A 12612-nucleotide genomic window follows, 5' to 3' on the forward strand; every position below is an offset into this window, starting at 1 on the left:
GGTGACAGGCAATCACTCGATTTCTACCGGAGTCCTGTAGCATAGCAATCTACACGATCCTATCGTACTAGTAAGACTCATAGGATGAAGATATATATATATATATATGCAAGTGGGTTTCATTTAACTCCTTAAAACTTAATGCACAAAGATAATTTTAAGTGCAGAATAATAGGGGTTATGCACCGGGGCTTGTCTAGGTAAGATTTAATCAGAAATTAGCTTTCCATCATGGCGACATGATCTCCAAAGGCACCATTTCTCCAGCAACTCCCGATGACTCCGTGATCCATCGATGTCCCTATTATGATATGCAATGCGATGCAATGCAAAGACGTAATTAATCAACTGCAATCGTGACTCGTAAAATACGCTTTCCGCCTTTCAAGTTAACGAGGTAGTTCTAGCAACGACCATAATTAGGCTACGTATCCATGTTGTCGAATAAGGCGTTATTTCCCATAATTATTTTAGTTATATAATTCCAATGTGTTTCTTTATTTCATTCTATCGATTTAATCTTTATTCGAAATAGGGCATTATTATCTAGCTAGCAAACTAATTATTCTAGAGCTACGAACATTACAGTGAGCAGTTAATAATATTAGTAATTTATTGTAAAATTCTCAGAGTCAACACTATCACCGATTTATCACGGAAATTCCTACAAGTTCATCTTTTAACAATATTAAGCATGTTAAAATAATTAGAGCAACCCTAAAAATATACAGAACCTATGCGAACGAAATACCCTATCAGGTAGATCATGATTTTAGAAACTTAACAAAATTAGTTTGGCATTTTTATGATTTTTCTACTCTATATTTTCCATTTTCGAAGAGCACTGAATTAACAAAACAAAACATCACAACAAGAAAAAGGCCTGGCGGACACACTCGGCCTGCAAGGCGCGCGCGCGGCCCAACACGGCGCAGTGGTCCAGCAGCCGGAACGGTCGGCCCACATGGACGCCCGGCCTAGGCGCATAGCGCGCGCATTCGGCCTAGGCACGGGCGACGAGCAGGCCGCGGGCAGTGGCCCAGCAACGGCGGGGCGCGTGGTAACGGCGCGAGCAGCCCAGTGCAAGCCGGCCGGCCCACGATGGGAAGCCCAACGGCGGTGGCCCACTTTGCGCTGAGGCCCCTGTACTTTTACTTAATCCACCTGCAGTACTCTACACTATTTAACACTATTAACATGAGTCATAGTTTTCGCATTCAGATCCAAAAAACACTTTCTACTTTAGCCTTCTCACCTTCTCTTCTTCTTCTTCTACGAATGAAGGAACAGAGGAGCACCGGCCAGCGGTCAATCCCGGTAGAGGAGGGCATGGGACGGCAGAAAACCGGCCGCGGGCAGCGGTGGACCAACCCGCAACCATAGGTGCCCACAGCACGGGAGGAGGTGGCTCACAGCAGCGGGGAGACGTGCGGTGGCGACGTGGCATGGCGACCGGACGCGACTGCTGTAGGGGAGGCGGTGTGCCGGCCGGCGGAGATGGTGGGGTGGCGCATGGGGCACCGGCGGCGCGCCAGCACGGCCGAGGCGTGCAGAAAGGCAGCGCAGTGGAGCTCGCGCGCGCGTGAGGGAAACCGGGTGACGGTTGTGACCGAGCGGCCATAGGACAATGCGAGCTCGGGTGCGCTCGCGAGGGAGAGGCCGGTGACTTTGTCATGCCACGGCGCATGGTGGCGGCGGTGGAAGTGGCCACGGGAAGACAGTGTTGTGGAGTCTTAGGTCTAGCGTAGAGCCGAGGGACTCATGCGCGCACGTGGTTACCCACGAGGTTGACCGGCGACGGCGGCGCGCGACCAGGGACATCACGGTTGGCAGAGCGCGGTGGGGAAAAGCCATCACCGGCGGACCTGGCGGTGAGGAAAACACTCAGGAGGCAACGTTGCAAGGCTGCAGCACCAGCGTGGGGCCGTGGGCTCGCGACAGACGGGAAGAAGACATGGCACGGCGACTTCGGTGCGCAGCGGCGCTGCAACTCAACCTCGGCGTGCACAAGAAGAAGCGCGGGAGAGGGAGCGAAGAGCCACGTGTGGGCTCTACGCGTGTGGTGGCTGGGTAGCGGCATCGACGGTCACGGCCCTAGGCGGGTGCTCGTGCGAGGTAGGGAGCAGGGAGCACCGGGAGGGTGAGACCGAGAGAGGGGCGAGCAAGGCGAGCAGTGGCTTGGCGTCCTCAAGAAACAGAGGGTAGGAGGTAGCAGGAGTAGCTTGGAGATGGACCGGCGTGCACGGCATGGTCATGTTGACGTAATGGCACTGCGTTGGGTAGGAGGAGGACCACATGCGGTAACGTGAAAAACGGCAACAAACGACGAGATAGGCAGTGAGGGAGGGAAAGCAAGGAGCGACTCAACAATCTTCCCAAGCAAGACCGCGAGAAAGCAAGCGCACATGGCCACTGTGCTCGTCCAGTATAGCAGTAGTATCCAGTAGAGAAGGGACAAGCAGATGCAGGCAAGCAGAGAAAAGAAAGACTAAACGACGACTCGACAATGCGGCGCAACGCAAATAAATTGGATGACTGACTCCGAGCGGGGGACGCACCACGTCGCCTAGCGATCAGGACGGCAGTGAGGTGCCTTGTCACACCAGAAGCCAGGACCAGCGGCCACTATGTGACGACTGCGAAGCGGCACGGATGTGAATAGCGATACATCGTCGGCAAACCAAAAGATCTAAATCCTATCGATATCAAATAACAAGTATATCATGACCTAGCCCATACTGCATACTAACCCATAGGAGCGAAATACTTAAGCGCTATTGAACTATTTGCTTAACATACTTTGCCAAAATTGGCCTTTCGAACATAAATCCTATTTCTTGCCGACTCACGAAAAGTTCTAGTTTAAATCTCAGATTCGATTTCTGAGCTATCATATATACTATTGAATAACTTTTTCTTACCAAAACAAGAGTTGCATTTTCATCTATTAAACTTGCGCTCCATATTTATTCAAGTACTAAATACAAAGTATATTTTATTTTGTTTATAAAAATTGCTTTCATACTCAATCCAACAGAACAAGCCATTCGTCATTTACTTGCTAGAATCGTTATCGGTCATTTTTAAACATAAGTTAAAATTTTAAAATTCGAGAAAATCATTTCGTTAAATCCTCTTAGGTCTAAACCTCGGTGCTAAGCAAGCTCGTAACACCAGAGGTGTTACACTAATAAGTCATGTAAGACGAGATATATGGCTTATTGCAGGTCCGGTGGTGATTGCCCTTGGAGAATAAATGGCACCAAACATAAAGGCCAAAGCAACGTAGAGGTGAATAAATTTATTTGTTTTCATTAATTCTACTTTTAGCTATTGCCTTTTCTAGCTAACAGTTTTGTTCAAATAGGTCATGTCAGTTATCTTTGTGGTCTTTGCAATTACTTAATAGCAAATTTCCTTGACCTGCACCATTTGCTTTAGCATATTGAGCGAATATTTCCAGATATATATATTTACGACATTGACTTTTTTTATGGTTTCTAGACATTACATATACAAATCAGAACAAGTCAATTTGTATTAAATTTTGTTAGCGCAAATGCTATTTTCACTCTTTTGTTAGTTTCACAGTCTTTGTATAATTTATGAATGATTCTACTTTTCGTTTAAATTAATATGAATCTCATTGATTTTGTGTTTTGCAGGTAATAGTTTTGGTCGATCACTATATATGTGCGTCTACCATGAGGACGATAACTAAAACTCCATCTCAAAAGTGGGTAGCTAGCAAGGCTGTGAGTATCCTTAGAGATGATCCAAATATTGGTGCTAAGGAATTGCAAAAGAAGTTGCAGACAGATCATAAGGTCACAATTGCATATGACATTGTATGGCGCGGTAAAGACAGAGCTCTTGCCGAGGTTTATGGCAAATGGGAAGAGAGTTTTGAGCTATTGTTTAGGTGGAAGGCCGAGGTAATGAAGCGGAGCCCCGGGAGTGTCATGGAGATTGAGGTACTTGAGGTGGATGGACAAGTATATTTCCACCATTTTTTGTATGCTCTTAAACCATGCATTGATGGTTTCTTGGAAGGTTGTATGCCTCATTTGAGCATAGATGCTACAACACTTAATGGAAGGTGGAATGGCCACTTGGCTGCAGCTATAGCAGTTGATGGTCACAATTGGATGTATCCCGTCGCTTATGGCTTCATAGTTTCTGAAACAACAGACAACTGGACTTGGTTCATGGAACAACTAAAGAAGACAATAGCTAATCCTCCACTCCTTGCTATTTGTTCTGATGCTTGCAAGGGCTTATAGAATGCAGTGAAGGATGTGTTCCCAAATGCAGAGCAAAGAAAATGCTTTTATCATCTTGTGAGAAATTTTTAGAAGAGGTTTAGAGGGTTCAGCCAGATATATCCTACAGCATGGGCTTACAAAGAAGACATTCTATGACAATATAGCAAAAATGGTAAGTGAATCACCAGAAGCAGTGAAATGGTTACAGACCAATCATAAGCTATTATGGTATAGGTGTGCTTTCAATTCAGAAATTAAATGTGACTACATCACTAGTAATATTGCAAAGTCATTTAATAACTAGATTAGAGAACATAAAGACTTACCTGTTGCTGACCTTGCTGATAAGATTAGAGAAATGATCATGGTATTATAGAACAAGAGAAAAAATATTGCATACAGGCTCCCTACCGACAGGATACTTTCGGCTATTATGCTTCAGCTGAAGGCAAATACTAGAGGTTTGGACCACTTGAAAATTGTTACATGTGCTAATTGGAGTGCAGAGGTGTGGGACCATAGCAGCAAAGTTGAGAGGCATATTGTCAAGTTAAACCAAAGGACCTATACTTGTTTTGGATGGCAGCACACTGGTAAGCCATGTCAACATGTATTGGCCTTTGTAACCAGCGAACGGGGAGTTGACCTTGAACAGTTTGTGCATGACTATTACTTGGTTGATAGATTCAGGGCCGCTTATGGTAGAGAGATTGAGCCAATGACAGACAAAACACAATGGCCATAAGTTGAACTACCATTTTTAGTTGGTGCACCTCTTGCTAAATTATTGGTAGAAAGACGAAGAAAACTAAGAAGGAAGGGATGGATAGAAGGTGGCCACAAGAAGAAAGGTTCCAAAGATGGTGAAGGTGCCAATGAGGGTGAAGATACCAGCAATGGATGTGAAGGTACCAGCAATTTAGATTAAAGAAGAGATGAAATACACTTAATGTCATGGAAATCAAGAAGCCAACGTTTCGAAGGTTATTTCTATGAAATCAATGTTTGGAGTCCTATATCTGCGAAGCGCATTGTTTGGAGTGCTAAGTATGCAATATTCTCATTCGACGGAAAGCCCAAGGACGGCAAGGTCGATGAAATGGCTGCGGACCTGTCGACGGAAAGCCCAAGGACGGAGTATCGTGTCAGATCACAGCTTCTGGCGGATATAAGACTATCTCCAATAAGGAGATGCAAACCCAAAATGCATTCCTTACAGTACTTTGCCTACCCAAAAACAGCCTCCAACGGGTGACCCATACACATCACCCATTTTGCGTACTGGCACAGACCATAGGCAAAAAAGCATTGCCTCTCTCCTCGTTACGCAAATCTCCGATGGCACGGCCAGCGGCAGCGATTTCTCCTGTGAGGGCTTCGGCGCGGCAGGCCCTCGGCTGCTAGCTGCGCTCAGCTCCAGTGCGAGGGCAGAGCGGATTCAGAGAGAGAGCGTGGGGAAGAGAGGGTGGAACAGAGGGAGAGCAGAGCTCGGCGACTAGCAGCAGCCTTGGTGGTGCCCGGCTCCGGTGACTGTTGATGGCGAGCGCGGGTGGTGCTCGGGCACAGGGCATCGGCGGCGGTCGCGGATGGCGGCGCTCGGTGGCGCGGCTCCGGCGATGCTCGGCCCCAGCGGCGTCCGGCCATGGCGGTTGCTGTGGCGACGGCGGTCGCAGGCCGGGTCGGGACTCCGGCGCGGCGGACTGCGTGGGAAGCGCCACCTCGCCGGAGGACGGCCAGCGCGGCGGGCCCGTACGATGTGCCTGCACACCGGGAGAGGGGGAAGAGAGAGAGGTGGCTCACCACGCCAAGCCGAGCTCGCCCGCCGCCGGGGCCCATGGCCACGCGCAGCGCAGGGAGGCCGCCGCGTTCGGGACCCGCCGCAGCGCCGCCACCTCGGGAGAGAGAGGGAGAGGGAGAGAGGAAGGGGAGGCGATGGGAGCTTTTCTCATTTGTGTCGGCTGTTGGAAAAGGTAATTTTTTTTGGTCCGTGACCTTTCGCTGTGCGGTACCCAAACCATGGTATGCCTCTCGTTTTTATGTCCGATCTGTTGGAGACAGTCTAAGGCATGGGTACTTGCGTAGCTGCGTCCTCGACCGCTGCTGGCCTGGGGCTTCTCGAAGTTCTCGCCTGCCTGTCCTGCCTGCGCATCACCAACGTCGACGGACGAGAGAGCGCCAAGGAGTTCATCTACTTGTTGTCAACCATCCGTGAAGGTATCAAACGCACAGGTATAGTTTTTATGGTTCGAATTTTGGATGGCAACGAATTTTTATGATGGTTTCCTTTCCACTTCCTTGATTGCAGTAGGCTCCAAGAGTAGTTACATGTCTCCTTCATGATATTAATCCGCAGAAATTATGCGCCACTGCATTTTGTGGTGTCATGCAGGGACAGTTGACCCCGAAGCGCTGAACTGGAGCTACCAAAAGCACTACCAGGGTCGTCTCTCTGCCATCCAGGCATCCAGCTAAGCTGCACCTCCTAGGCTCCTACTGTCTGCAACTCTGCATCCTGAACCACCAAAGCCAGTGCCGTATCAGGGGAAGCAATAGGATCAGGCAGCTGATTAGAGCTTCGATTCTACGTACATGCTCTGATTCCTTCTGCAACTATATCTTCCTACTGTCTTCCCTGATTAAATTTCTCGCTAACGATGTTGAATTGTTTTACAGGTTTCTCAGTGAGTGCCACAAATTAGACAATCTACACAAGGTACTTACATCATAATAAGCACAAGTGTCATATGTCATACATTTGTTGCTCTTGCTCTGCTCTGACCATCACCAGAGGTACTTGTAGACAACTTATTTCTCTGTCGCTGCATCAATTTGTATCCTCTCATATGTGGCTCATAACGAAGTGGCATGGAATTGCTTAATCTAGAGCATCTGCACAGGGAGCAAGGGCCAACATCCATTCCAAACTATATCTTTTTGTTTTCCCATGTAAGATAAAATGCCGTAGGACCAATTTTTTCCAGTGAGTTCCTATATACTATCCAGATAGCTCACCTTAGTTCATAATTTCAGACCTTTTGCATCCGTTTTATCCTTCAAGAGCCGAAAAAATGTTAGAATAATTTACTGTTTTCCTTGTGTGAACACACAACAAGGGAAGGCGGCGCCGAAAAGGCCCCCTGCTGTGGTACTGTAGCCGCTGAGGCGTTGAACGGCTCACCTGCCTCACTGTAGCCACATGCAGGGACAGGCGCAGAAGTCAGTCCTGCTGTGTTATCTAGTTACTGTTACAGCATATGCGATGTAATAGGACTAGGTGGATAGAGTTGTATAAATAGACATACACGGCAACTTAGTAAAGAGAGTTTAGATTTACCATCTCACATACAGGGCTTTGCCAACGCTGGTGTCTTGTACTGTGTGTATGCTCTGTTCTCCCTCTTCTTCAACCTCTAGCCATAGTGTGTGGGGACGGACAATGCTTGTTCGTAGTCGGCTTAGCTAGTGGATGCTCGGCAATACTAGCGGGTGCTCGGCAAGACTGGTGAGTGGTTCACTCACCTGAGACGGTGATCATGTGGGCCAACAAGTGGTATCGGAGCCGTACAAGCATCGTCGCCAGACTAACCGCTGGCGATGATGGGCGGTTCGGAGATGGGCGACAGCAGTGGCACTGTTGTGGCTACCCAGCGACGACCGGAGATCATTGTTCGCACGGTGCGGGAGGTCAGCGACACCAGTTGGCCGACGCTGACTCGCACCAACTATGGAGTGGTCGGTGACCATGAAGGTAAAGGTCAGAGCCCGACGGCTCTGGAATGCTATTGACAAGGGCACCGACAATGAGGAAGATGACATGTTAGCGTTGGAGGCTATCCTCACTACTGTACCGGCAGAGTACAGGAAGCCGTTGGCGATGAAGAGCTCTGCTAAGGAGGCGTGGGAGGCTATTGCGGCAATGCGCGTTGGTTCTGACCGCGTAAAGAAGGCGAAAGCCCAGCTTCTGAAACAGGAGTACGCCAACCTCAAGTTCAAGGATGGTGAAACAGTGGAGGACTTCTCCCTCTACCTGCAGACGCTCATCAACAAGCTGAAGAGCCATGGCGTCACCATCGACGAAGAGGAGGCGGTCTCCAAGTACCTCCACTCCGTGCCGGCAAAGTACATCTAGATCGCTCTCTCCATAGAGACGACGCTGGACTTGTCCACCCTCACCATTGAGGATGTGACAGACCGTCTGCGGGCGGTGGATGAGCGCCTGGAGTAGGCGACATCAACGAAGGACAGCGACAAACTGCTACTGACGGAAGAGGAGTGGGCTGCTCAGAGGAACTCTGGGAAGGCAGCCTCCTCCAGCCGCGGTGGCGATGGCAAGTGCCGCAGCAAGGCTTCTTCGGAGAAGAAGAAGCAGGTCAACCCCAACGTCTGTCGGCGCTGTGGGAAGATGGGCCATTGGGCATGGGAGTGCCTAAATCGCAAGTAGGAGAAGAAGGCTGAGGCTCATCTGGCGCAAGCTGATGATGAGGATGAGGCCACTATCCTGATGGCGATGTTCTGTGCACTGCACGACGTCGAGGCCGAGGAGAAGGAAGAGGCGACGATGGTAGAAGGACCTGGGAAGGCCCTGAAGACTATCAACCTCGACGAACCATGCGCCTAAGTCCACCTCGAACGTGTGGGTGCCGACCAGGAGCAGCGGTGGTATCTGGACTTTGGTGCCAGCAACCACATGATGGGCTCCAAGGAATCCTTCTCTGAGCTCGATGACGATGTTACCGGTACGATGAAGTTTGGTGATGGCTCAAGGGTGGCTATCTAAGGGTGCGGCACCATCATCTTCAAGTGCCAGAACAGGGAGCACCGCGCGCTAACGGATGTATATTATATCCCGTAGCTGCGTTCCAGCATCATTAGCATTGGTCAGCTGGATGAGCGCGGTAGCGAGGTACTGATCAAGGACGGAGTCCTTAGGATTAGGGACCGGGAGCAGTGACTTCTCGCCAAGGTAAAGAGGTCCCTGAACTGGTTGTACCTGCTCGACCTGAAGGTAGAGCAGCCGGTGTGCCTGGCGGCAAGGCACTCCAAGGAACCATGGATGTGGCATGCCTGGTTCGGACATCTCAGCTTCAACGCGCTTGGTAGGCTGGAGAAGATGGTCCGAGGGCTACCCCACACCAGGCACGGAGGCAAGCTGTGTGATAGCTACCTGGCCGAGAAGCAGAGGAGGCTACCATTACCAAAGGTGGCCAAGTATCGCACGAAGGACGCTCTCAAGCTCGTCCACGACGACCTCTGTGGGCCGATCACGCCTACTACAAACGGTGGTCGGCGATACTTCCTCCTACTCGTGGATGATTGCAGTCGCTACATGTGGCTGCAACTCCTGACGAGCAAGGACAAAGCGGCAGCAACGATCAAGAAGTTCAAGATGCGCGCGGAGGCCGAGAGCGGCAAGAAGCTCCACGTGCTGAGGACTGATCGTGGCGGTGAATTCACTTTGGTGGAGTTCGCTATGTACTGCACGGATCAGGGTGTGGTGCAACACCACACCACGCTGTACTCACCACAATAGAATGGCATGGTGGAGCGACAGAACTAGACGGTGGTCGGCATGGCCCGATCCATGATGAAGGCCAAAGGCATGCTGGCAAGGTTCTAGGGGGAGGCGGTGACCACGGTGGTGTTCATCCTCAACAGCGCTCCGACCAAAGCCCTAACGGGCAAGACATCGTTCGAAGCTTGGTATGGGCACAAGCCGAGCGTGTCCTTCCTCCGAACATTCAGCTACATTGGCCATGTCAAGAAGACAAAGCCGAACCTCACCAAGCTGGAGGACAGGAGCACACCCATGATGTTCCTGGGCTACGCGGACGGTACCAAGGTGTACCGGCTCTACAACCCATGCGGAGACAAGGTGCTTGTCTCACGCGACGTTGAGTTCGACGAGAAGGCGGCTTGGGACTGTACCAGTCCGAGCATGGGGAAGCTAACGGCTTCACCAGCACCTTCGTCGTCGAGCACCTGGTCATCCACGATGGTGGAGACGCTAGGGAAGAGGTGTCGAGCACTTCGGGAGGTGCACCAAGCACTCCAACAGCAGAGCCGAGCACTCCTAGGGCAGTGCTGAGCACTCCTGGAGAGATGTCGAGCACGCCAGGAGTGGCGCTGGGAGGTTCTGCAGTGGTGGCGACCACTCTAGGACGGGTGCCGAGCACTCCCGTGGTGGAGCCAAGAGGTCTTGCAGTGGTGCCGACCACTCCAAGACTAAGGCTAAGAACTCTTACAGTGGTGCCGAGCACTACAGGAGTAATGACGAGCTGTCTAGAAGTAGTGTCGAGCACTGCAACCAGGGTGCCGAGCACTCCAGGTGCTGTGCCGAGCACTCCAGCAGAACAGGGAACTCCATCGACGCCGATCGAGTTCGCCTCTCCTCCAAGTGACATCACTGAGTTCGTGGATGCCTTCCACGAATGTGAGGAGGTGCGGTTCTGTAGGCTGGACGACATCGTCGGCGGCACAGGACCCTCAGGACTGGTTGGTCAGCTGCTCAATGATGCAGAGTTGCTGCTCGTCAGTGCAGAGGAACCACCCATGTTCGTGCTGGCCGAGCGGGACGAAAACTGGTGACGGGCGATGCTGGAGGACATGAAGGCGATTGAGGAAAACGAGATATGGCAGCTCATCGATCCACCTCAAGGATGCTGTCCGATCAGCCTGAAGCGGGTGTACAAGGTCAAGCGGGACGAACTCGGCGCCATTGTCAAGCACAAGGCACGCCTCGTCGCCCGAGGCTTTGTTTAGCACGAGGGCATAGACTTCGAGGAGGTCTTTGCGCCAGTAGCGCGCATGGAGTTGGTCCATTTGCTACTAGCCTTGGCAGCAGCAAAGGACTGGCACATCCATCACTGGACGTTAAATCGGCCTTCCTCAACGGCAAGCTGGCGGAGACGGTCTTCGTCAGGCAACCTCTAGGTTTCACCGTCAAGGGAGAGGAGCACAGGGTGCTCCGACTGCGTAAGCCGCTCTACGGGCTGCGGCAGGCCCCACGAGCATGGAACGCCAAGCTTGACGCCATGCTGGGCGAGCTTGGGTTTCAATGGTGCGCAACTGAGCACGCGTTCTACACGCGGCGATGGGGGAAGGAGGAGCTCATCATCGGCATGTATGTGGACGACTTGATCGTCACCAACGCGCGCACGGAGGACATCAACAGCTTCAAGCGCAAGATGGCGGCTCGTTTTCGAATGAGCGATCTCGGCGTACTCTCCTACTACCTCGGCATCGAGGTGAGACAGGGGAAGGAGGAACTCACGCTCGGTCAGAGCATGTATGCCTCCAAGCTGTTGGAGCGGAGCAGCATGGCTGAGTGCAAGCCATGCGAGACTCCGATGGAGGAGCGGCTGAAGCTAACAAAGGCCAGCACCGTGGCGAAGGTGGATGCAACACTCTATCGGAGCATCGTTGGCGGTCTGCGCTACCTAGTCCACATGAGGCTGGACATTGCGTTCAACGTGGGCTACGTCAGTCGCTTCATGGAGGATCCCAGAGAGGATCACTGGGCTACGGTGAAGCGGCTACTATGCTACGTCAAGGGGACGGTGGATCAAGGGATCATCTTTCCAAAGTCCAGCGAGAGTAGGCTGCAGCTCACTGTGTTCAGCGATGCAGACATAGCAGGGGACATCGACGGGCGACGGAGCACCTCTGATGTGCTCGTCTTCCTCGAGTCGGCCCCAATTTCATGGCTGTCGCTAAAACAGAAGATGGTGGCGCTGTCTATGTGCAAGGCAGAGTACGTAGCGGCGGCCACAACGGCGTGCCAAGTTGTGTGGCTATGCCGGCTACTGGGCGAGCTGACCGGCGAGGAAACTCACCCACCAGCACTGATGGTGGACAACCAGCCTGCCATTGCCCTCGCGAAGAATCTGGTTCTGCACGACCGGAGCAAACACATCGATGTAAAGTTCCACTTCCTCAGGGACTATGTCGATGGAGGGCAGATCGTCATCGAGTTCGTCGAAATTGGTCGGCAACTCGCAGACGTCCTCACCAAGCCGCTCAGACGTCTTCGACACACGGAGCTGAAGGAGATGATCGGCATAGAGAGGGTACAAGGGATAGCATTAGGATTAGGAGAAGAATTGTTAGAATAATCTACTGTTTTCCTTGTGTGAACACACAGCAAGGGTAGGCGACGCCGAAAAGGCCCCCTACTGTGGTACTGTAGCCGCTGACAGAGGCAGGCGCCGAATGGCTCACCTGACGCACTGTAGCCACATGTAGGGACAGGCGGAGAAGTCAGTCCTGCTGTGTTATCTAGTTACTGTTATAGCATGTGCGCTATACTAGGACTAGATGAATAGAGTTGTATAAATAGACATACACGACA

The 12612-nt window shown here is 51.4% G+C and overlaps 1 protein-coding gene across 1 annotated transcript; it reads left to right on the forward strand.

Moving 5' to 3' along the window:
- Positions 1–3704: 3704 nt before the first annotated feature.
- Positions 3705–4283, forward strand: LOC136479670 (uncharacterized). Its single transcript, XM_066477454.1, has one exon. It carries the CDS (start codon positions 3705–3707, stop codon positions 4281–4283), a length of 579 nt encoding a protein of 192 aa, XP_066333551.1.
- Positions 4284–12612: the final 8329 nt, after the last annotated feature.

Source organism: Miscanthus floridulus, chromosome 9 (assembly GCF_019320115.1).
Source record: "Miscanthus floridulus cultivar M001 chromosome 9, ASM1932011v1, whole genome shotgun sequence".
In the NCBI taxonomy this organism is placed as follows: Eukaryota; Viridiplantae; Streptophyta; class Magnoliopsida; order Poales; family Poaceae; genus Miscanthus; species Miscanthus floridulus.